Raw genomic sequence first — 25,915 nt, 5'->3', positions numbered from 1 at the left:
AGACTGCCAACCAGTTTCACAAGTCTGTTCCTTATCAGATTAGAAATCCACAGGAGCGTATGTGTTATAATTTATGTTTTCATGCAACTATGAGTCAGCCTTACTATACGTGCTACTTTAAATTCTTTCAGTTTTGTCTAAAAATTAGGCATGCTGTTTGCAAGTGGTGTAAAAAAAAATATCATTACTCACTAAGGCATTGTAGATTTGGAACTTTAAAAAGGGAAAATGCCAGTAAAAACAAACCAGGCAAACCCGCCACAGCAGCTAAGAAAGAGTAATTTTCCTAATCCAATCCCTGCTTTAGAAAATCTGGGAAAGATGGTTGCAGAGGAAATCTAAACATCAGGGCTCAGTTACTTGATTTATGACTACAGTATGTGCTTGAACTGGTTTCTAGCGGAGATGGTATGGAATTTCATCAACCGGGGTCTTTTAAAAGTACAAAATGTGCAGCAAACCAGATGTGCAGTGAGTAAATTTGTGATAAATGTCCTGGCATAAAATGAAGTGTTAATCCAAGTATGAGTGCTTGTGTGAATACAGATTTGTTCCTCTGCTGATGTGTAACTTATTCATATGTCTACCTTCAGAGAGAGAGTCTGCTCAGGCTGCCTCTCCTCCACTCGGGAGAGCACGATACTTGTTCTGGATGTGGGTCTGGAAGGTATCCTAGAAGGTTTGGCTTCTCTCTCTGGACTCCTCCACGCTTGGATCTCCTGGGATTTTACTGGCCTGTTTACCCTCTCTGATTCTTCCTCATCAGAGAGGCTGTGGTCGCTGATGTTGTCCGTCATCTCGTGCAGCTTCTGTCTCAGCTGCTGCTCCTCCAGGTCCACTTCCTCCCACTGAGGAAGAGGAGAGGAGCTGTCTGGAGTCTGAAAAGACTTGTTGGTCTGTAAGAACAAAGCCAAGAATATGTGGCTGAGAGAAATTAACTATAACTAACCTCATCATTAGTGAGATTTAAAATAGGTTGTTTAGGTAAAAGCAGACCGCATGATGCCTCAGAAATTCATCACTGATTGTTTTTTGTGGTTTTCTTCTGGGTCCACAGCCCAAAGACAAATAAATGATGGGACACTTTTAGCAGCCAAGGAAACTGTCCTTGCAATCACAACATCCCTGATTCTCTCTTATTTCTCTCATATCCTGTCAGGTCTCAACTGTCTGCTATTCAATAAAAAACGTAAAAATGCCCCAAAGAACACTTGGAGATCTGGAGAGTCCAATTTAATGGCCTCACCCTCTTCCAGAAACAATCATAGCAACTGTAACTAGTCACCGCCAGCCTATTAAGCTTGGATTATGCTGAGGTAATGTGCATGGTGCTGTAGTGACAACTACCAGTCAGTGCGGAGGAACCTTAAAGCGCAGTGCCTTCGACTGCTACTAGATGCTGGCCTTCCTCCCTCCTTTTTTCCTTCCTTCCTTTCCTTCCCTTCCTCTTTCTTTCCTCCCCCCTTACCTTCCTCCCTTCCTTCTTTCCTTCCTTATTCCTCCTTTCTTTCCTTCCTTCTTCCTTTCCTTCCTCCCTCCTTTCCTTCCTTCTTCCTCCCTTCTTTCTAACTCCCTCCTCCCTTCCTTCTTCCTTCCTCCCTCCTTTCCTTCCTTCTTCCTTCCTCCTTTCCTTCCTTCTTCCTCCCTTCTTTCTAACTCCCTCCTCCCTTCCTCCCTCCTTTCCTTCCTTCTTCCTCCCTTCCTTCCTTGACTCGAGGACAACAGGAGGGTTAACTCACATTAGAAATACTAAGTCAACAAGTTTTTCCAATGTGTCATTATGGTTTCAAACCCTAAAATCAGGCCCCTTGTGTAGTTGTGTGTTGGTGGTCATTTGGGAATTTATTGCTCCGTTAATGAGCAGTTAATACCTGAAGACTTATCATGGCTTTGCTGTCTGCCATGTGGGCTTTGATTGACAGCTGTGATTGACATTAAGCTCACCTGCTGTCCTCCCAGGCTCCTGAAATTGCACTGAATCAGACTATTCTCACAACATTTCACTAAGTTTAATGTTACTAGATTAGGATACCTGCCCTGTTGGCACAATTTAACTTAAATAAATGACATTGGTGCAGTGCAAGTGCTCAATGCTTCCAGTTGGATTCAAGCTAGCGAGGCATGTTTCCAGAGTGAGAAAGGCAACACCCTGATTTAGAAAGATCCTTGCTCCCAACAGAAAAGAGCCAGAACCTTGCAAAATAAAAGCACTGAACATTAGCAACAACTCTGGGCCTCAATCCTGCTCCAATGCAAACCAACTAGTGATGTAACACCTTGCTACATCCATCTACAGTGTATGGGCTGTAGTGAGAGAGACGATCAGTAAATGAGTCATTTGGATGGTGGTGTCCTTGTTTTGCCTTTCTAAAACCAAAAATACAACAGCAGAATTGTAAAGAAGAGTTTAAAATGGATGTCTTGCTACCTACAGAACAGTAGTATTAGCATCCAAAGCTACCTCCAAAGGCAAGGAGCATATCACTGGCTGACTATATTACATTATTTTAGGATAACAGATTACATTTCTTTTTGAGGACATACACTGTGTTGAAGCCATGATGATACTGTAACTAGTTTTTATCGAGTTTGGAGTAACGTTTGTATGTCAGTTTTGTTCATTGTTTTGTTGAAGAAGGTTTAAAACATAACTGCTTCCCACCCTGGTAGCTGGCTGGCTGCCATTTTTGCTCAGATGTGGAAACAGAGGCGCAAACCTGGGAAATCATGAGAATATTTTTTTCAATCCAGATGGTGAGAAGACCGTTTATTCCAACTGTCAAAATCAATGCTCATCGGCTAACACGAGAAGCCTGCTTTTGCTTATTCTGTTTAATAGTGAAATTGAAGAAGACCCATTGTTTTAAAGACTAGTGAACTTTTCGAGTGGTAAATCTGCTACTGTTAGCCTTGTAAACTGCTGCCCTGCCACTGCTAGCAACCCTAGCAGTAGCAGGGCATAGTGAATAGGCCCGTAGTGACCAACTGTGTTAGACTGTTAAATTGTCCAGCTGTGTTGCTCTACTTTCTGCCCAATGTATGCTGGGTAGACCTCTCTCCCCAGTCCCCACCATGCCACTGAGATCTCTGTGATCTTGAGAGCTAGCATACTCGGAAGAAGAATAGATCATACAGTAGATAGATGCACGAAAGCATGATGAGAATAATGGATATTAACACAGGCCTGTGTTGTGTGCAGACTCAGCTCTGACCATACCAGCAGAACATTCGCTACATGGAAATTGATTTAAGCTGTGGTTCGCCGCAAGAGAGACAAAAAACCATGACTCTATCGAATATTGCTCTCATTTAAAGCCAAATACCCACTAATTATAATAATGCTATTGGTGTGGATTTCAAAGCTCACATCCCCAATTAAAAACAGACATCCCTAACCCACATAAGACATCACCATTGCTAAGGCAGGGATGAGTAGGAGTAACTATGTGCCCCTCCTTATTATCAGAAGGCTTGAACAATGAGTTTCAGATACAATAATTTATTTTTAGGATAGAAAACTCCTAAGTAACTAAACAAATAAATTAAAACAAGCCACATCCTGTTTATCTTTATCAGAAAGTTAGAGGAAGGGCCACGTGCATGCACGAGATTGAACTGTTGACTGTTGTAAAGCTACACTGGGAGGATATAAAGTTCATTTGGCTGACATTTTAACAAACTTGGCCTTTTACATCCAGCTGACGTGGTTTGGAGTTGTGTTTCTGGCTGAATCTAATTATCTACTTTTTATTTTTCTGGTTTTCTGTTGGTTTTATAATTACAATTTGCTCATTTTTTTCTCATATGCTTTAGGCTGAAACTGTTTTACATTTATAAAGTCTTGTTATCAGTATGTAAGTCATCTGTGACACACTTTGAATTGCACTAACCCTGAATGAATGGTCTGTACAAATCAAGTTTGATTGACTAATTGAACAGATGTTTCACACACACGTTATCCGAATTGCATTATGGGTCTAACGGTAGAGGGTTAGGGTTAGTAAAATTCCTTGAGGGGAATTTGTGATATTGACCATTAAAAAAAAGTTATTTTTTTTAATGGTTTTACCTGGTCGTATGTCGGAGTGACCTTCTGTTCTAAGCGGTTCAAGAGGGCCTCAATGGCTGACATGCGTCTGTTTAAGTCAGTGACCTGAAGAAAGACAGACAGACTATTGTAAGACGAGGAGGATGAAATAATAAAAACATGACGTATAGTATAGTCCATAGTTTACATGACACTGGAGGATTCAATCTTTATGTAACAGCATGTCATATGATATAAATTTCACTCATGCTGAACAAATCAAAAGACAAATTGGCACCGAAATAAGACTTTCAAACACAGATGGCCTTCAATTTATTTTGCACTTGATAAAGTTCATGCAGCACTTTCACATGTTCTCATCAGAGTCTGAGCTCGGAGCCAAATCACCTCATCCCCAAATCTGATTTCACTATAATTGAGAGGTTCTTCTCTAAAATGACGTGAATGAAACCACAACAGTACAGAGTCAATCCTGACGGGAAGTTTAAAAAAAAAAAGGAGGAAAGAAATAAAATTACACGATTACTATGCAATTTTTCTTCAGGAAAATGTGAAACGTTCACTTGGAGAACAGCTGTAATGCAATTTTACTTTTCCTAAGATGCCTCTAGGAGCAGAAATAGTCTTATTCTAGTCAGAAGTACAGCAGACAGGCGGATCTTTGATGATTTTTGATTTCAAAGAAACTTTCTTCGCCTCTCAGACAACATTTCCTTCAAGAGTATCTCTAAATCCTACCTTCCTTCCTCGGATTCCCACTGGAAAATTTATTGAAATGAAACCATGTGAGAAGTTTAGAGGGAAAAATCCCTATTTGGTGGAGCTGTTAACAACTCGTAGACATACTGTATGAGTCACTACACACTGCTTTTTGTAAGATGTCAAAAGTCAAGAAGGCTGTAAACCACTGGTGTCATCTCTAACAGTTTGTTGATATTAAAAGCTTGTTATATTATCCATTATGTCAACTGTAAAGTAATTATAATGGAAATACAAGCAGATAAGAGTAGTTTTCACTTTACTTTGCTACACAATGCCATTACAATGTAAATCGGTTTGATTTTGACCATTCACTATGACATTCACAGAGATTTCTTTACCCTTTAATCTGTTCTTTGAGGGAGATTTTGATAATATATCTTTTTCACAATGCAACTCACTCTAACCAAGTTTTTCCCAGTTTTCTTTTTTGAAATTATGATTATATCTGCTTCTATACTGTGATTTTTTTCCAGTGATCTTTCAATAACATTTTATTCCTTAACTTTATTTCTTGATTATATTGGTTATTGATTATTGTGGTAAGGGTTATATTATAAGCAGAGTTTGTCCTCACGTTGTATATTCTTGAGCAGGTTTGCCATCTGATGAAGAGCCAATTCAGATGTGAAACGCTATACTTCTTTACTCCATTACTAATATGTAATAAAAAGTATTTTGTAGGGAACATCCTGCTGTTCAGTTTGACTTTAGGAGTCTTTTGAGGGACAGAAAGTGTTTATTTGTTTTGGACTCAGCACCTTCTAAAGGAAGATCAGATTTGTCTGCTCATGTTGTCAGATTGCTGTTTGTCAAACCTGAATATACCACATCAACTTTGTCCTAGAGTTGCTGAGTTTCTGAATGTAGGCTACACCGTAAAACATAAAGGGCTATGAAAACTCAAAAATTCTAGGTAACTGGCTGCAATAGATTTTTGCGTTTTGAGTCCAACTACATACACTTAAGACAACAAATTATCTTTTGTTGAGATAACTTATAAATTAACTTTGAGATAACTTCAAATTTATAGATAGGTTGATTAGTTTACAACACAACTCAACCTTTTTTGTTTAGTTAGCTGAAAAAGTATGGTTAGGCCAACAACTGAAAATCTTCATTTTTAGAGTGTAGTAGATGTTTCTTTTGCCAAGCATTTAGTTTTTACTATGCTTTGCTATGGTTTATACCAAAATACTTGGATAGAGATAATGTTTTCTTAGTCTTTAAAATTAGTAACAGTTTTATATATTCTGGACTTTGTATATTTGATTTGGCGAGTGCTGTCTTAACACCAAAATTAGCATTCAGATAAGCTCTTGATCCGCATTTACAGTATTTATCTGTTAATTTATTCACATTTTCCTTTAATTTTTCACTTGTGTGTTTATCAAACAAGTAAACATACTACATAGCTTCTCTCTGCACCATTTTGGCTTCATGTGTGTCTTGGCCCTGTCCGCCGTCTGTGCTTGTTTTTGACTCATCCTGACATCACGTTACACAAACGTTATCCAACTGCATGTACGTCACTCGACTATCAAAGCTCACTTGTCAGTTTGAACGTTTTCCAAATGAGAAATGGAGCCAGCATGCAGTGAGCTTGGATGAAGCCGCCAACAAGAAATGTCACGGCTGTTTTTGATGTCTGACAGGCACAAGTCTGAGCTGTTTGTTTTCTTCTTGTATCTTGTTTGTGTTGCCTGGCGTCAAATTTACCATTACGAAATATCAAAGGTGTAAATTAACACAGGGCCAGGCGAGGGCTGATAACACCAGTCCTGTTTTTGTCATGGCTGCCTTCCACCACCGAGCTTAATCATCTTCTTTGTTTTGATATTCCTTATCTTTAAAGACAACAAGGGGAGTTTTTTTATTCAAATAGTTCCCGTTATTACTCAGTAATTAAACATAGAGTTCAAAAGTGTGTCTGAATCAACTCAGAGACATTTGAACTCCAAACTAGAGGATCTATGAGGGTTTCTGAAAGCAGCAAAAGGAAGTACTAAAAGTCGGTCAAACTAATGGTAAACAAAATCTGCTTTTTATTTGCTCCTCGTGAACAGATCAGTAACAGTTGCTGTGATCCTTTCCAGGGACTGAGTTGTATGCTATCACATAAATAGACACTGATGATGTGATGTGTGTTACCTCCCTCAGATCATGCAGCTGTCTCCTCTACATCACTCAACATGTCATCCTGATGAACTTGTGTGTGTGTGTGTGTGTGTGTGTGTGTGTGTTTCACTTCCAGTATTGGCCTCGAATATCAAAATGAAAAATCAGTCTGTTAACGGTCTGCTTTCAAAAATATGACTCCAAACCAAGTAATTTCATCATACAACATTTTGTTATATTAGTTGCAGATCATATCCATTTTTGTGGCAAATCTGAACAGGGCAAGATTAAGTTCATCATTTTAATAGTACTGTATATTGCCTCATATTTTATTCCCTATATTTAAAAATAATAATAAAATGCTTACATTACTCTAAGTTGTGGTGAACCTACCCTGAATGTGTAATTTGGTAAAGCAAAAAACATTTAAAAAAATCTAATGAATAGCCAAGTCTAAACACCCCCCCCCCCCCCCCTTCTCCTTTTTCCACAATGAAAAATACAAAATCTGTAAATATTTATATATTATATTTATTTCAAAGGTTTAACTGCTGGGCACAAGATGTCTGCTACTTCATGAAAAGTCAATTCTCACTTCCACATCATATTTGCTAAAGCCACAATATGCAAGTTCTGTAAATCGAGCCAGTGTACTGATTTTTCCTCAGGGAATGGAAATAATGGAGCTCTTCAACTGCAGATCTTTGGGAGCTTGTTATAAACTGTGATTAAACTGTAGCGACATCTTCCAACCTCTAATGCTAGCTTGGAGATTTGGTAAGAGAGGAGCAGCAGGCCAGAGGTATGTTCATGTTCTAGTTTGAGGGCTCACTAAAAAACCTGAGAAGTGAATATCTAGTTGTGATGTCACATGCTTGTATGTATGTACATGCCTTAATCTCTAATTTAAGGTGAGCACAGGAACGTTTTCCCGCCTTCAGCAGATGAATGGGAGAACTGATTCTGCACATTCATAATTCTGCACAGTGCAGCTCAAACATCCAAATGAAGCAACGAAAAGCAAAAACACATTCTTGAGTAGATGTGGACTTCAAAACGTTCAAGATCAATCGTGCTATTGTGATATAGTAATATTTCAAAATGTCTCATAATCATTACATGTTTAGTTCTTTTGTTCCCTTGTTTCCTTGATTTCAGTGTCTCTTAGTTTTGACTTTTAAACTGTGCCAAGGGAAAATAATCCTGAACAGTAAACTTTTATAAACCACCATTAAAAACCATATGGGTTGTATGCACTTCAATAAAACTGATTGATATCAGACATAATATTTTTGCAGTGGTGGGAATCGATTATGTGAGAAGCCAGAACTTTTTTTCACTGTAACCATTCCCATTTTATAAGTTTCAATGTCAAATTCAATCAAAAAGAAAACATCAAAACTGGATTTATGACTGTCCCAAAGCATCTGCCAAATGAATGTAATATAATGAGGATTTCATGTAATGACTGAGAGATATTAACAAGACCTGTGGTGGAGGGTTCGCTGAGTTCAGGCTCTCCTGGGATGTGTGGCTGTAAGGACCAGGATGAGATTGGTAGAAGGGGTAGAGCTGGCTGTGGGCGTCCTCTTCCTCTGAGTAATCAGGGCCGGGCAGATAGATGCTGCTTCCTCTGGGGCCTCCAGCACTTCCGCTGCCACATGAGGAGTAGCTGAGTCGAGAGATGGAGCGAGATGGGATCGTCCGGTTGTCCGGGTAGACAAGATCATCTAGAAAGAATTGTACAATAATGTGTTTGATTAATAAACTGAATAAAAAATATCCTCATGGCTGCACAAAAAACCCAAAGATATATCATAGGCAAAAATAAAAATAATAAAACCACATTTGAGTCAGGCCAATCCAATATTAACAGAATATTGGATTGTGTTTCCTCCAGACATTTTGGCTACAACTCTCCGGCCAGGCATGGTTCTGTGGTCCGCAACGGCCAAGCAGGCTTATAATGTGGAATTGACAGTACCATGGGAAGATGGTGTTGGACGTTTATGAGAGGAAAAAGACCACATTCTCTGAACCAGCAATTGAAAACTGGCTGGAAGATCAAGATTTTCCTTGTAGAAGTGGGATTTTGTCCTTTTTGTTTTTTACCTTGTTGCGGAGCCAATCTAAGGTCCATCCTCCGGCTGAGGTCAAGTCCAACATCCGTATTGAACTCCAGACTTTTGGATTGATCGTCCAAAATCTGTTGGAAAACAAAGGCCATGTCAGCCTCACCAAGCAGCGACTCCCTCACAGCTACATCCGTGACCGTGATGTCGTGAGAGCCTGGGACCTAAGAGTGAGATGGAGAGAGGTTAGTGCTACAGAGAGCTGAAGACCAGCGGGACAGTCTGTGCTCTGATCCAGAAGTGAAAAAACCTCATCGAAAATCCCATTGAAATTAGCGATAATACAAATAACTAAAAATCCAGCTTGGGAAAATGGCCTAACTCAACAGCCTATTGTATTATTCTCTCCATGTCTTTATTGGAGGACAAAGACGATAAAGAAGCATTTCCCATGAGCTCTACATCATCATGAGTTAAACATCATGACTCGTCCATCAGCGAGTGTTGCCGTGGAGCCAATTTTTCTGAATGTTTTCAATATTTTCACAAAAAGGCAGATGTTGAAAGAAATTGATGAACGAGTTACAGAAGCAAGTGGAACAGAGGCTAGACAGGAAATGACATCATGACCTCAGCTCTCTAATAAAACCGCTCACTCTTAGGTTTGCTAGAAACTTGACATACAGGGAAAATATATAACACCATTTCCAAAGAAAATTTCTTCTAAACTTACCGTTACTTATCATTTATTCTAAGCTACCACTTTTAAAGTACAAGAGAAACTGGTTATGTGTTTACACGATTAGCTAAGTAAAGGATGTTATCAATCAAATCATTAATGGTGGAATATATTCTCTACATACAAATTAAATTATTCTTGATTATTTCTGATAGCACTAATGTGATTAAACAAAGATAATAAAGCACTATGGGCTTCAATACAATACACAGTCGAGCTGCTTCCACTGGTGGCACAGCAGCAAATGATAATGTCCAGTTTTAATATTATGACCACATTTATTTTGGCTCATAAAATTCAAACCAAGAACCTCTTTATTTGGTTTTTATAATGGCATTCATTTTGTATTAACAATTATTTTCATTATTGATTAAATGACCTATTTATTTTTTATTAATTGATGATTTGCTTGGTCTATAAATGTCAAAAAATAGAAAAATATGCCCCATGGTATTTCTTAGAGTTCATGGTGACATCTGAAAATGTTTTTTTGGGTTTGATAAACAGTTCAAAATCCAAAGATTCAGTTTACCATCATGTGACACAGAAAAGCTTCAACTCCTTTGTTTGAAAAGCCGCAACCAGCAAATAGCTATGTGGCATTTTTTCGCTTAAAACAAATAAAGATTATATGTTTATCTAAATAGTTGCTGATTCATTTTTTAGTCAGTCGATTAATTGGCCAATTGTTGCAGCTGCAATCAAATTTGCTTTGATAATATAACTCACAATATAAAACATATTTAACCTTTGTGTCGTCCTCCCAGGTCAAATTGACCTCATCTGTTTTGACTATCCTTTCCTTTCTCCCTCATTCCTTCCTTCCTTCCTTCTTTCCTCCCTCCCTCTTACCTTCCTTCCATCTTTCGTTGTCCTTCCTTGCTTTCCTTCCTCCCTTCCTGCTTTCCTTTCCTTCCTTCCTTCTTTCCTCCTTCCCTCATACCTTCCTTCCCTCTTTCGTCCATCTTTCCTTCCTTCTTCCTCCCTCCCACCCTTCCTTTCTCCCTCCTTTCCTTCCTTCCTTCCTTCCTTCCTTCCTCCTTTCCTTCCTTCTTCCTCCCTCCCTCCTTTCCTTCCTTCTTCCTCCCTTCCATCCTTCCCTTCCTTCCTCCCTCCTTTCCTTCCTTCTTCCTCTATTCCTTCCTTGACTCGAGGACCACAGGAGGGTTAAAAATGTATTGCCCATGTGACACATCCATTGTGACTTGGTTTCCTGCCACTCTAGTCTCTTTGAATTTGACAAAATATTGTCTGATCGTTGTGTTAATGTGCTGAAGGATGCCTTAGTGTCTGCGCATGCAAGCATCGACATCTGGATGTACACAATGACTCTACTGTGACCATATTGAAGAAGAATGAATGAGTGATGTGATAATGTCTGTGCTCAACACTAATACAATATTGTCTTGCCAAAGCTGTTTAGCAAAGAATGAAAACAGAGACAAGCTGAAGACGAGGCAGACAGACAGACAGCTCCTTTCATGACTGCATGCAGATTAGTTTGATTCTGGGAAAAGCTGGTTCTGTGTGGTTGTCCAGCTTCTACCTGATGGGATGGTCTTCTTGAGTCGATGGCGTAGTCCAGATCCAAATCAAAGGGGTCGACAGTTAGCCGCCTTTTGGTCTTTTTCATCTTTGAAGGGCAGAAAAGGAAACACCATCACCAACAGAATAGAGGCAGTAAAGAAAGAGAAAGAAAGAGGATTCAGATGAGGTAAATACTAAGTTGACTTGAAGAGAGGAGATGTATTGAGCCCTGAAGAAGTTCTTGTATGTATGTTAAGTTATGAACTAATTAAACAACAAATTGGTCTAACTCTAACTTCTTTTCTTACAATTATCATGAATGTTTAAGAAGAATACTGTTGACACTGCCTCTGTCTCTGAACATGGCCAATGGTGCAGCTGCCAATATGTATTGATCATTAACTTGTTCAGCACCCAATGCCTACTTATCCATCCAGCTTGCATTGGAACAGGATTACAGACTGGAAACGTTATTTATAGTAAAACAAAAACTCATCATTTATCGTATACTGGGTCCAGTTCAGCACCTGTCTGAAACAGGCCGTTTTACCTCCTGTCTCTTTAAAGCCCTCCTCCTATTCTGATTGGTCAACACCTGGAAGCTACTTTTACATGTGTTCACCTCATGTTTTGGAACTTTGACCATATTTAACGTAAACATCTGACATTATAACAGTATAAAAATAACAGAAAATCACAAAAAAGCATGATATAGGCCTCTGTGGCCACTGGTACACAGTCAGAAACATCAGATCACACCACCCTTTATGCTAGTATCACATCAGCTGTTCTGAGTTTACCTCACCCAGCCCCTCCCTTATTATGTCCCTGCTTGTAATATTTTGTCTTGTAAGTAAACCAGGGGCGATTGTAGGATCAGAAGTAAACAAACTCTGAATAGAAAAAAGGACAAGAAAGGAAATTCTTAACACTGCAAATTACCTGGAATAAAAAACACAGTTTCCTTCTTAGAATTACAAGAGGAAAACTAATCAGAATATCACCAAGTATCAGGTCATTTAGCAATTAATTATCGTATTTATGTATTAAGTCATTTCTGCTCCACTGAATGGAAAAAAAGGCTTTAAGATTCGTGCTCAGTCTCTGTGTCATCAGGGCATGCACCTGACTCAAGAATCCTTGCGTAAGACCCTGAATCCCAGCAGCTCCATTTTATTGTCTCTGAGTGGGCAAAAATGTCAGGAAAGTTTCCCAACATAAATCAGCGAGGCGTTTCATAGGGCACTACTCTATGTGGAACAGTAGGGGGCACTCTGTCTAAATGTAAAACAAACAGGGGGTGCAGGAAGCACCACTTGGCCCTCGAGTAGTCTGTCTTTCTGTAACATCCATCAAAGGTCTCAGTCTTAGCAGATGTAAATAAAACCTTAATCAGGTCACACTGGAAACGGAGAGAAAGTCTTCAGAGACCCAGCAGAGCCCAGGAGTGCAGACAGCATTTTTTCCCCTCAATAGTTGCTGCAGTGATTGAAAATAAACAAAACTTAGCTCCTAAATTACACAGAGACTGTGGTATAAACAATAGTAGCCTCGGTTTTATGACAAATTCCAGTGTGCCTCGTTTACAACCTCAGGATTTGAACCAAAGGCTCTTTCAACTTTGCTCTGACATTTTTTATGTGCACAATTATGTATGACAGCCTGGTATTTACCCACAATACACAGCGAGAGAGTGCTGGGTCGACCGTACCTAACCTTAGACGTCACCAGCTGTCAAAGGAATTCCAGCTGTTCATGAAGGCTGGTCGAGATCATGTAGATAAGGCCTCTGCTTTTCAACAGAGGAAGGACCCATCAATATGACAAAGATCAGTGCTGAGCACAGCAGAGCCTTTCAAACACTGGCTTGTTTCAGAAAACATCCATGCACAAACGCTGAATTTAATTTGAATGGAAGTGTCTGTCCTGCAGATGAGCTTTGATTTCCCTCACCAAAACATCTCTTAATCAAGGAACAGGAAACATGTCAGGTGTGGGCAACAAATCAACAGAACTGAAGTGAATCACGTCTTGTTTGAGGGTTCCCACGTGTCCGGGTCTCAACACGAATTAGCAGTGAAAAAAAACAGAGCCTTTTTATGTTCTGCTGTCTGAGTAATAAATATGATATCTGCTTCTTATTTCATGATACCTATCAGATGAATGCTCTCAGCTGGCTGCAAACACAAACAAACATTTTTGCACCTAAAAATAGCTGCAAGATGAGATAGATAAGGTATGATAGGAAAAGATAAGCATGGGAAAGAAACACATATACTACTTTCTGTAAATGAAAATGATAAAAAAAAATTCCATACCCCTTGGTAGTGTTGTAGTGACTCTGTGGCATCAATACTGTGCTCCTGATATCCATCTGCTGATAAAGGAGGCAGACATGTTAGTGTTATACTACAGCTTTTCATTGAATGAGAACATACTGTACTACAAATAAAGAATAATTTCAGACAGTCATGTGACATCTCCCCATAGCGCGCTGTACATCTTGCAGCAATCACATTTATTTCCACCTGGCAGAGCAAGTACAGGACAGGAAGGCAACAGCAGGAACATTGTGTGTTTTTCACTTTTTAAGAGAGTGTTTATGAGTGAGTTGCGTTTCTTCGTAATAGAGAGAGAGAGAGAGAGAGGAGAGAGAGAGAGAGAGAGAGAGAGAGAGAGAGAGAGAGAGAGAGAGAGAGAGAGAGAGAGAGAGAGAGAGAGAGAGAGAGAGAGAGAGAGAGAGAGAGAGAGAGAGAGAGAGAGAGAGAGAGAGAGAGAGACTGGGAACAAGAAAAGCTGCAGAGAGATGTAAAAGTTCAAGTATGAGCTTCTCAGATCAACAGATAAAGTGATGAAGTTTGAAGCTAATGCAGAACAACAACACAACAGATTAAGGTCATAAACAGTTACAGAAACACTTCCAACATTAATTCAACTTTATGAAACAGGAATAATCTCCAGAGAGAACAAAACACTCAATGACTATTATCAATACTACTATAAGAATACTACGAACTCTTATGATAGTAATACTGTAGTAATAATTTAAAGAAATTAAAGTGGGATCTTGGAGACTCTCTCTGACTAAAACTTCCCTGGCTCTCCAGTTAAACCAGAACTTTTTTTTCCCAAACCACTGCAACCACAGAGACATCCAAAGCTACAGAGTGTAAAGGGTTCATTTTAATCATGTAATTTAATATAATGTGGTTTATTAATGATTATATGAAATGCCCTGGTTTAATTTCAAATGATGCTGATTTATCATGACACTCACCACCTGCATTAAGAATAAGCTAAAGAACATTGATTGTAAAATAATGCTGAGGACGACCACACACATGGCTGGATTAACTTTCTTATGGGCAGCAGAGCAGATTAATTAAACTGGGGCCACCACTGACCTTTGTTTGTAGTAATCTGGTTAAAAACTAATTAAGTCAGGGGTATACATCTGGTTCATTTGTGACAGCCTTATTAAGATTAATTAAACTAAATAGGTGACAAAGTAGGACCAGGTCTTCATCCTTTCAGCTTATTAAGTGGTGCATATCCTCAAGCAACTTTGCATTTAATCAAACAACAAACCAACTAATATAAATGTATCTGGGAGCTTTCAGGGCCCCAAAGCTTTGCCTGGTTGGTAATCCAGCCTAGACCACACAGACTCACAGAAAAGGGCTCCAACTTTCTGAAAGTTATTGCACAAATGGTTTGTGTGCAGGATGATGAGAGTGGAAGCATACTTTAGGACTGTGGATAACAGAAAATGATTATTTTAGTATTGTCTATAATAGATAATGATAAACTTGGATAAAACTCTAATTGCCTTTTAAGGATTGACCGGGCAGTGACTTGGAACTTGAGCTACTTTACTACAAAAGCTTTTTGTCTTCACTAAAGATTAAAAAAAAAACCTTGCAATTATGAACTCCAAATATTACAATTACAAGAAAATGAAAATGTAATAAGACCAGGCTCTGTGATTTAAAGTGGTAGTGCTCCACAGACAGAACTATGAAGCCACAGCTTTTGTCTCCATTTTCACATAATGTTATATTTCCTAATTTAGAGATATATTTTGTGTGATTATGCAACCTTTTCTCATAATTATTAGATAGTAAGACATAAGAACAAGATACGTCCTCCATTTGCCTTTTTCTGTAGGTTATGATTTGCTAAAGAAACTTTCCCGATGATAATTAAAATCAGTCTACTTACTGTGGACCTCAGGGTTGCTCTGTGTGTCATATTCCTGGCCCTCTGGAAAACAAGAAAAATGGGGGAAAGAGATGAGTTTCATTTTTTGTGTTTCATTACAACATCATGTGAATTATATCCAGAAATGAACTTGATTGTTTTAATAACCCTCTCACTGTCATTGTCTTACACAATGATAGAAATGGTCAGCTTTGCAATTGTGCCATGCATTAACGACAATAAATAGCTCAGCAAATTGAGATAATTCAGGTCAATCTTAGTTTCCACATAAAATATTAATCAAAAGCAGAAGCAGTCGTAGCAGCTTAAAGTTGAGGAGCAGAGCTAGAGTCAGCCAACTAAACTCTGATGTGAACAAAAACCCAGTTGTAAGCATCAGTGTTACATCTCCCAGTTCGCACATATGATGACACCCTCCGAGCTTTGGGGGCCCGACGGACCACAGCAGCATACATACAGTAAAACGACAGCAAAAGAATGTGTGTGTGTTTCAGAGTGTGTGTGTGTGTGTGTGAATGTGTGCACATTCAGTCATGCATGTTGAATTTAATCCAGGTGGTCACATGAATGCCTACATGTGATGAGTTGTTGATCAGTTCAAACATAATGCATCTGTTAACATACATATTTATAGCCATGTTTCATAACTACAACTTGCATCTGTGCGCACTCTGCGAGCTGGATTCCACATGCACACACGTCAAACAAAGGTTTTGTTCTCCCTCCCTCCCCCCTTTCTGTCTCTTTCTCTCCCCCTGTCTCTGCAGCTCTGGATCCTTCAATTCCAGGCACAGAATGGGAGACATGTGACTGGATGATCACAAGGCCCGCTGGGCTAAGCCAGCAAACCAACTCACTCTGTATCCTTTCCCAAAATCCTTGAGGGTGACTCAACGTAAGCAGTACCAGGAGTCCTCATAATTCATTAATCGCCTGATGCTATGATCTCACTTGGAGACCTGCTGTGTATAATAATGCTCAAAGCTAATATACAGTGTGCCTCAAGGATCCTTGTTTTATATGCTCTGGGTGTGGCCAGGGCATGATGGCAATGATGTGGGAAGTTCATGAACAACTTCAAAAAGAGAAGAAACAGTTCTGGGAAGGTTTTGATGAAGCTTCATATCGTCACTGCATCAGACTTTAAACACGGGCAGCAAACATAAACAACAGCAGTCATCACATTAGTATCTCTGTTCTGGGTGATTATGTTTCCTGAGATGCAGAGTTTCTACATGACAAAAAAAACCTTGATATTGGAAGACCTGGCCCAAGCTGTATCCAAGGCCTGAGATAAGTAGTCTGTGACAACAGCTGTGAAGAGCCAAAGCCGGAAAAACAGGAAAGATGGAAGAGATTAAATCCCCCTGACAGATCTGGCAGCCCGCTGATGACGGCTTACTATATGAAAAAGAGATAGGAAACTTCATTCCTGTGATTTAGTGTCACAAAAATGTGGGGTCTCACAGACAGATGGAGGCAAGTTAAAGGAAAACACCAACATAAATTTTATGCTCACCATGAACATCTCATTATATTATCATTGCTACTATTACATCACTATTACATCTTATATTATGTCACTCTTATAATATGCTATTGAACTGTTTTATTCCATTATCTCATCTCTGTCTCTGATGTCTATAGAAGTGGAGACGCTGTGTACATCTGGGGCTTGGCATGGGCTTTTAATTCAAACTTATATTATGTATAACATTCATGCTATATTACATAGTTGAATGTTTTAATGTATATGTGGATGAATCATATAACAGACCAATAAAGTAAGAATGTTTAGTTATCACTGGCGAAGAATGCAAATAAGAGATATTACTAAATAATTTGCATTGTCATATCAATAAGTTAAGATAAGGGCTCCAGAAACTTGTCACCATAGAAACAGCTACAGCAACACAAACTAAGCAGCATAATCAGGGATCGTCTTTTTCATCTGATGTCCGTGATGGATGTGGTTGTGTCAGGCTGTATGACCTCCTCAAATGTGAAGACATGTGTTTCCAACTTTAAGAAATGTATTGCAGGCTGTGTGACCTGATAAGGATGACTATTGTTTAATTTCTATTTACTATAACTAGCAACAGCAACGAGAAAATGGATGGGTCAATATACTATACTAATCAATGCACACATGCTAATCAGTAAAACAGGCTTTACTAATATTCATTCCAAACATATTGTATGTGCTACCACCTACTATGCCACTTTGATCTGTATTTTACATAACTGCAGTATTGGTTTCACACATATTTCTACCTGCCAACTCGGGTGATGTATCAATAAAGTTCAATCTGATCTTAAAGTGTTTGAGTGTTTTTGTTCCACCGTTAGTTGCCAGAACAGCTTCAGTGATTCTTGTTAAAGAGTCTTTAAGTCTGTGAACGCTACTGGAGATGTGAACATCATTCTTACAAATGTTATCTGAGTAGTAAGTCGCTCCAAATTCTCCCATAGGTGTTGAGATCTTGACATAGCATTGGAAATGTCCTAAACGCAGTGCATGGCCTTAAAGGGCCTGCATTCTTTTGTTCATTAGATTTTGTGGGCTGTCTTCACTTACTTTGAAAAAAAGCAGGAGACTCTTGAACTTGAAATTGAAAACTGACCCAAATCACACATGCGATGCACTTGTCATGGAGATTTTTTGCCCACTAGAAGAAGCCATAGTGTGATTCAAAAGGCTGAAACATATTCTCCATGCAGTTACAGTATAGCATGCAGCTGTAGAAGCTCCTTGAAGCCTTTCATTTATTGGGGATTTCTTATGGTAAGCCCAAGCAGACTTCTAGCAATGCTCTGCAACTCTGGCAGACTCCACATCTGACCTGCAGCACCTCCAGAGGGCTCGTGGAGAAATGAGTGGAGCAGATGGAAATTTGTGAGGGTTCAAAGTAACTTTGACTTGGGAGCTGACATTCTAGCACGTTCACAACCTTTGATTTGCTTCACATCCATCAAGACATTCCCGCTTGGCAGCTGCCCAGAATAACCATTTTTTGACTGTAGGCTGCTGAGTTTCAATCAGTGAGGTTTCATCTCATTGTTGAAAGGCCATCATGACAGTATTTGAGTAATCCCTATATATATTATCACAGAAGGATCTTGGATTGAAACATTCCAGACACAAGCTGTTTCACAGGCTGCTATCTAAAAAAAAAAAAAAAAAACTCACAAATCTTTCAAAAAAGGAATTCAACACACCTTTACATTTATTTTCTAAACCGTAAACTGCCCACAAAGGCATCTTTATAAGAAAAACATTCACCTCCAAGGTCATCCAGAGAGCAGTCGTGATCTCCACTCAGCCTTTTGAAGAGCGACCGCATCACCTTGGCGCTGCCGAAGCGCTTGAAACGGGCACGGACGTTTTGATGGAACCACTCCAAAGTGCCGATCTTGAGGACCCTGTTGGAGGAAATGGAGGGGACAAAAAAAGAGACTGATGAATTCATACACATACCAGATGTAATGTAGAAAATACATGTGGGAATAGAGATATTTCAACAACAAGAACTTCATATACCTTGTTTTTCCACGTAGCAAGGGCAAGAAATTAATAAAACAGTATGGAATATTTTTGCACAGCGTGATATTTTCTGGACCTTGGCTGAACTCAGGGAAAAGGCCTTTTTCAGCACTCAGCCTCATCTGAGAAAACAACAGTGCAATGGTTGCCTATGGAGCTGGAATGTGATGGATGCATTGAATTATATTCATATTCAGATCTTGAAGTATAAAGGAGGAGATCACATTTGCCAAAACGTCCATCAAATACTGTTTGTGCAAGACCCTGAACGTCCTACTGGTGATAAATTATAAGTTGGTTTGGACAAGATGATTAGCTAATGCATAAAATATAAACACTTTCATGTACGCAGGGACCAGAAAAGCACTTTGCTTGAAGAACTCAGTGTTAGTTATCTATAGCTTGTATTTGTGATTCATTCTATCCAGGCTGAGCATGTTTAGGCTGCTTCAGAAACACATGACTCTGCACTCTAAATACATATATAGTTTTCAGTTGACATAATGTCAAAGTATTTGTTCACAATCTGCTGAAAGCTTACAAATGCACGGAGGAAGTCTGCTCACATTAAGATACACATCAGCTGTTTGCTTTCTTGAGTTTGTTCCTAACATCAGACCTTTACGGTGCAATGGACGTGGATGCACTATAAAACAGCATGATTTTATATTTATTACATTTTATTACATTATTACAGAAAAAGGGAGAAAGGTTTTGCAGTAAAAACCACAGAGGAGCTTTGACCCAGGTCATTTCAGCCAAGCTGTATAGCTCAACAGTGCTCGAAAACAGTCCCGATAGATCAGTGAGGCCCCAAAATATTCCTATCAGCCCCTAAAGTATAATTTTAAGTTCATTCACAGCCAGGAAACATTCACGAGTTATATTGCGTTTTTTGTTTTTTTATTTTTTAGAAAGGTTAAAAGCAGTGTAGCGGATATTTACTGTAAAAGCCACAGCCAAGACCGCATCACAACTTCAGTATAAAAGGCCATGGATTAATGTCGTCCTTTCTCAGCAAATATCTTCTCACAAAGCTGCATTATGTTGACCCTTAAGCTTCATGGAAGATGCCAAGCTGGTAAAACATTTGACTGAGTGACTCATTCAACTGTTATGTGAACTCTGTGGTTTTGCAAACCAGCCGCATCTAGCAGCTGGTTGAACTTTCATGTAAACAAGCGCTGCAAGGATTTAAAGTTCAGAGCACCAGTGGATTGACCAAAGGTGTCACGACACACTTTAAAACTCATGGTTGCATGCTCTTAGATGTTGTGAAGGTGGATTTAGCGCTTTAGTACTGGTACAGGCTGTGTGTGGCAGATGAAATGAGATTAAACCCCTGACAAAGGCAGAACTGTGACATGCAAACACAACATCTACTTTAAAGTCCACCTCTACTCAAAAATGTGTTTCTCCTTGTTTAAATCTGAGTTGGAAGATTTGATACATCACAAGTTTAGAGCAAACTGTGGCTCAATATTAAACTTACACAAATGTGATGTGGAAACTTAAAGCCTCAAATGCACATTCTCCGAGAATTGACTTTTCTGTGAGGAAGTAGACATCTTGAATCCAGCAGTTAAACTTTAAACTTTTAAACTTTGCATATTCATAGTTTCTAAGTCTTTTAATGAGGGAGAAGGTATTTACTTTAACAGAAATTCTAAATTTTATGTGGAAAACCCATATAAGACACACATATTTTTTATGTCTTAAAACATATGGGGACCTTAGCTGCATAGAGGTAAAACCCCTGTTTGTTATTAATGAACGATTGCATAGGAAAGAAATGTGTTTCCAAGCCAAAAAGGGGAGGGAACCTTAGATTTATGGGTGATATTTTTAGTGTACATCCTACAGCGCTGTGCACCATGGCTTGGAAGATGTATGCAACTTCAAAGAATGTCTCAGATTGAAAATGGTGCATTAACCTTCGTGTCGTCCTCCCGGGTTAAATTGACTGTTCCTTCTTTTTTCCCTCCCTCCTTCTCTCTTTCCTTCCTCCCTTCCTTCTTTTTCTCTGTCCTTCCTTCCTTCCTTCCTTCCTTCCTCTCTTCTTTTCTCCCTCCTGTCCTTCCTTCCTTCCCTCCTTCCTCCTTCCTTTCTTCACTTCCTTCCTTCCTTCCTCCTTTCCTCCTTCTTCCTCCGTCCCTCCCTTCCATCCTTCTTTCCTTCCTTTCCTTCTTCTTTTCCTTTCTCTCTCTCTCCCTCCTTCATTCCTTCCTTCCCTCCTTCCTTCGTTCCCTTCTTTCCTTCCTGCCCTCCTTCCTCCCTCCCTCCTTTCCATCCTTCCTCCCTTCCTTCTTCCTCCCTTCCTTGACTCAAGGACAACAGGAGGGTTAATGCAACCAATCACAAAAAAGCTACTGGCAAACTTAAAGCAACTACTCTGATTTACTTGTCTCTTTCTGTTCAAAACCAACATCTTATGTCATGTGGGAAAAAAAACATTGCCTTTTTGTTGTGAGAGAGAAGTTTTTGAACTGATCTCTACCAGAACTACAGATTTTTTGAAGAGATTTTTTTTGGCGTGTTGCCTTTATTTTACAGTCCATTAGTTGTGAGAGACAGGAAACACAGGGAGAGAGAGAGAAAGGGGATTGACACACAACAAGGATCCCACAGTCAGGAGTTGAATCATGCACATTGCAGTTATTTGGTACGTGCCATGACCATTAGATGACCCGAGCGCCCTGAGAACCACAGATATTTTGGCGAGACTTTGCTGGCCTTTCTTTGAATCACTTCATCTTTCATAACTTTAATTTCCTACCTGGCCATGCGACAGGGATCACACACCCAGCCCAGCTCCTTCTTGTTGTAGCGACTGCAGGACTTGCAGATGTACAGCTGGCAGTCCAGACACTGACGCTTGCTGTTGACCAGGAACTTAAAGGGCTCGAGACATCGAATACAGTGAGACTCAGTCAGGCTGGTCTGGTTGCCCAATAACTCTCTTTTGGTGTCTTCCTTCTCAATCTTGGTCTTCAGCTCCCTATGGAAGAGAAAGAGCAAGATCATGGTTCAACAACTGCACAAAATTATTCTTTTTAGCAAATGATTGAGTAAGTTACAAGACATAAATGATACATACATTAGAAATACTGCAATAAATCAGTGCAAAGGTAGAGAAACTATAAAGTAGTTAAAGAAGGCAAGAGAACAAAAACACTCTTGGCACAACTTTCCCTAACATCTGCTGTCATATAAACAGCAAAGGCAACACAAATGGATCCTATCATTGAGCTCTATCTCTCCAGAGGGAGTTAATAAAATAGCCTAGGGCCAAAATCATGCCATGTCATGTTTTTGCGCATTTTATGAAGAGACAGACCATTTATTATAAAGCACGAAACAACATCAGAGCTGCAGAAATGAGATTAAATGTGTTGTCTTGTAGTTTATCTGCTGATATCGGCAAGAAAAAGGAGAATACATTTCACTTCAGGAATCCATACAGCGCCGCAGAAGAGTGTCCTACATTGTCTTTTGAACAGGATTTCTGGCACGGACACTGAATATTTGCATATATGGCCTTTGACCGATGTCTATATTTGACACTGAAGCATGGCTGATTAATGGAAATCTACTCCACGCTCATATATTTTGTGTAGTAATGCAGAAGATAGGGCTGTGGTTCCCAGATGGATCCACACTAACAATTCTGTTCTGTTATAATAAATCATGTTTGTGAATGCACATCTACAGGCAAAAGCTTGTTTTCTATTAGAAACTGGCTCAGGAGTTTGCCATAAAAATATGAAACACAGAGGATAATTTACACTGTTGAAATCTGACAGATGATGGAGCAGATGGATAGTTATGAAATAGCTCCAACATGAAACTAACCCTGAAATTTGAGTTATAACATTTCTGTCTATGCACAAATAAAATAAACAAATGATACAGCTTTAAAGTTATAGTTGGGTAAATGTTTCCTCCTGACTCCAGTCTTTATGCTAAGCTAAGCTAAAGATGTCCAGCTCTATACTTTACTCTCATTGAGAGACATGAGATTGATCAAATTTTCCCAGAGCTGTCATGGAAAACATTTGAAAGTGAATTTCTAACTTATTATTCAATTTATTGTTTTACAGCCTTTATGCCATTTCACTGAACAGAGATTTTTATGAGCTGGCTGACAAGAATGAGTGAAGGAATGGTTGTCGGCATACGGATGGCAACACATGGCTTGATTTTGGCAACTTTATGTAAATATTATGTCAGCCTTGTTACATGGAAAAATCAGCAAAGACAGAAAATGATGATGTGCTTGTCCAGGAACCCATTTTGTTATAGTTAATTGTGCTTTGTCTCCTGACTTTTGACTAAGTATTAAAATGCCAAATCGGCTTTTTATCTGCTCAAAAAGAGTTACACACTAATGCGTGTTTATACTCAGTAGACTGGACTATTGTAATGTTTTCCTACCTAGTCTGCCCAAATTATTCATCAGTTGCAGTTACAAACTCTGTTGCTCAATTTCACCCAGGGGCCCTTGGGCACTGACACTAATGTCTCCCAAACAACTTTGATTTTATTCTGATTGGATAACCCTGCTGTCGGGTAGAAACCTTATAACTCATATTTTAACTCACATATTTTGTTTTGGACAGACTAGGTTTCTGAAAGTGACCATAATAACTATCATCATCAAGAAAATGGGTCAATGTCGTATTTCTGTAAAGTCCTACAAAGAAAACAAAAAGCAAAATAAAAAAGGGCACATATTTTTCTTCTTCCATCATCGAAGGCCCTTTCTGCTCAAGTGCCCCTGAGCGCTCGCCCAGATTGACCGTATTATAGATCTGGCCATGCTTACACTGGTTTCCTGTCAATTTCCGTATTGATTTTAAAATGATTTTACTAGTTTTTAAAACACTTCCTGGTCTTGCTCCAACCTATTTGTCTGATATCCTTGCAATATGTCTACCAGGACTCTGAGGTCTTTTAGTTGTTCCAAAGTGCAAGACAAAAACTTTGGGTGAGCATCTGAAAGTGTTTTTCTCTTTAAACTTCCTTTGGTTGTTTTATCAGTATTATTTGTGCTACATAATCATCAGTTTTTATTGTATTCATGTTTTATTTGTCAATGTGTTTTATTCGCTTTATGTAGTTCTTATTTTATTTTATTTTAAATCAATTTTATTGTTGTTTTTTTGTTTTGTTTTGCTTTGTTTTTACAAAAAAACCCATTTTCATGTCTCTTGTGTGCGTTAGTTTCAAATAGTGTTATATTTAACTATTTATGTTTGTTCTAAAATTTATTTGACAAGTTAATTTCTCTATTGAAATGTTCCAGAAGATTAATTTTAGAGAATCTGTTTTTGGAATGAGAGAAACGGCTCTGGGTGCTGAAATTGCACATTGCAATGAATGCAGCAATAACCTGAGTAAAACTGTACTCAAAGGCTTCAAGAAGTAAAGCCAAATCCTTTTCAAACAAACACATCGTTCCTCTCCTCTGTATGACTTGGCAGATGCACACACGTGTGTGTTATGAATAACTTTGCTTCAAGTCAAACCATTTCATACAGCAAAGAAAACTTGTGCCGAATGTTGGAAAAGTAACAGCCTCACTCAGTACCCGGAGATGCTGACAGTAGGAGAGAGGAAAAATTCAGATAACAAGTCCCAAATGTCACACAGTGTGGGTGGAGTCTGGCAAGACACCCACTAAGGGATGAGAGGATGCTTATTGTTTATTAAAGCTTTTTTAGGCCATGCTTTTTAAATTATGGCCCAGTATAAGTGGGATACTTTGTAAATATCCCATAACCTTTTGCAGATACAGCTGCTGGCCGTTAGCAATGCGATTTAAAAGTAATATCTGTTAAATCTGCCCTCCTCTGAAACACCAAATCCCACCGATCTGGTATACAAGATGCTCCTCTATGATTCAAGTAAGATGTGTGCTGTAGGCAGCTCCCAGGCCTTCCAAGCACTCAGACATGGCTTACAAAGTTGAATATCAAAGACAAGTGCAATTGCTAACCAAGAAGTGGCCTCGAGTGGCACCTTTATTGATGTGATGATGTCTGCTGTGACATAACAGATAGTTTGACATGTCAAAGCAGGAAAAGCACAGGTGTAAATAACAACATTAACAATGGCTCCAATGCCTCAGTAAGCCATGTCAGTGAGAGAGCATGCTCAATGCCAAAGCCCTGGAACTGGCTCATCTAAATGCAGTGCAGCCATCATTAATGTTATCAATTCCACATGTGCTTTTCCTGCTTTGGCAAGTCAAAATGTCTGCTGTGAAAATGATCTATTAATGTCATAAGCTACAGAGGTTTTTCTTTATTGTTTTCTATCCTGTGATGAAGGCCATAAGATGTGGCTCTGGAATGTTTCTAGTGTACAATACATAATACATATACACAATTTACAACAACCATCCATCCATTTTCCACCACTTATCTGGGACCGCTTATCCTTCATTGTGGCAAAGCCTTCCAGCTCCTCGTGGGGGATCCCAAGGGGTTTCCAGGCCAGAAGAGATATGTAGACCTTCCAGTCTGCTCTGGCTCTGCCCCAGAGTCTCCTACCAGTTGAATGTGCCTGGAACACCTCCAGAAGGAGGCATCCAGGAAACATCCTGACCAGGACCCCAAACCACCACAGCTGGCTCCCTCTGATGCTAATCAGCAGTGGTACGACTCCATGCTCCCCCAGATGTCAGAGCTTCTCACCCTACCTCTAAGTCCTCCACTTGGGGCAGCAACTCAGTCCGAACCCAGAGGGAGCAGTCCACCTTTTTCCAGAAAAACACAATGGACTTGGATTTGGAGGTGTTGACTCTCTTCCCGGCCACTTCATATTCAGCTGCAGACCCTCCCAGTGCCTGCTGGAGGTCACGGTGTGGTGAAGTCAACAGGATC

The 25,915-nt window shown here is 39.3% G+C and overlaps 1 protein-coding gene across 1 annotated transcript in view; it reads right to left on the bottom strand.

Moving 5' to 3' along the window:
- The window catches only part of mlphb (melanophilin b), a 40,317-nt gene that overhangs the window by 7,296 nt on the left and 7,106 nt on the right, over positions 1-25,915 (bottom strand). The window contains exons 2-10 of the mRNA XM_053329104.1: positions 21,805-22,026; positions 18,768-18,907; positions 13,582-13,640; positions 11,283-11,369; positions 9,128-9,221; positions 9,038-9,070; positions 8,414-8,655; positions 4,070-4,153; positions 613-887 (exon numbers count right to left, since the gene is read on the bottom strand). Coding sequence (XP_053185079.1) covers positions 613-887; positions 4,070-4,153; positions 8,414-8,655; positions 9,038-9,070; positions 9,128-9,221; positions 11,283-11,369; positions 13,582-13,640; positions 18,768-18,907; positions 21,805-22,026 — 1,236 coding nt within the window. The remainder of the gene's footprint in view (positions 1-612; positions 888-4,069; positions 4,154-8,413; positions 8,656-9,037; positions 9,071-9,127; positions 9,222-11,282; positions 11,370-13,581; positions 13,641-18,767; positions 18,908-21,804; positions 22,027-25,915) is intronic.

This window comes from Scomber japonicus, chromosome 11, assembly GCF_027409825.1.
Source record: "Scomber japonicus isolate fScoJap1 chromosome 11, fScoJap1.pri, whole genome shotgun sequence".
NCBI classification, from domain to species: Eukaryota; Metazoa; Chordata; class Actinopteri; order Scombriformes; family Scombridae; genus Scomber; species Scomber japonicus.
Note: the sequence above shows the minus strand (reverse complement) of the source record. Positions and strands in the feature narration are given on the sequence as shown.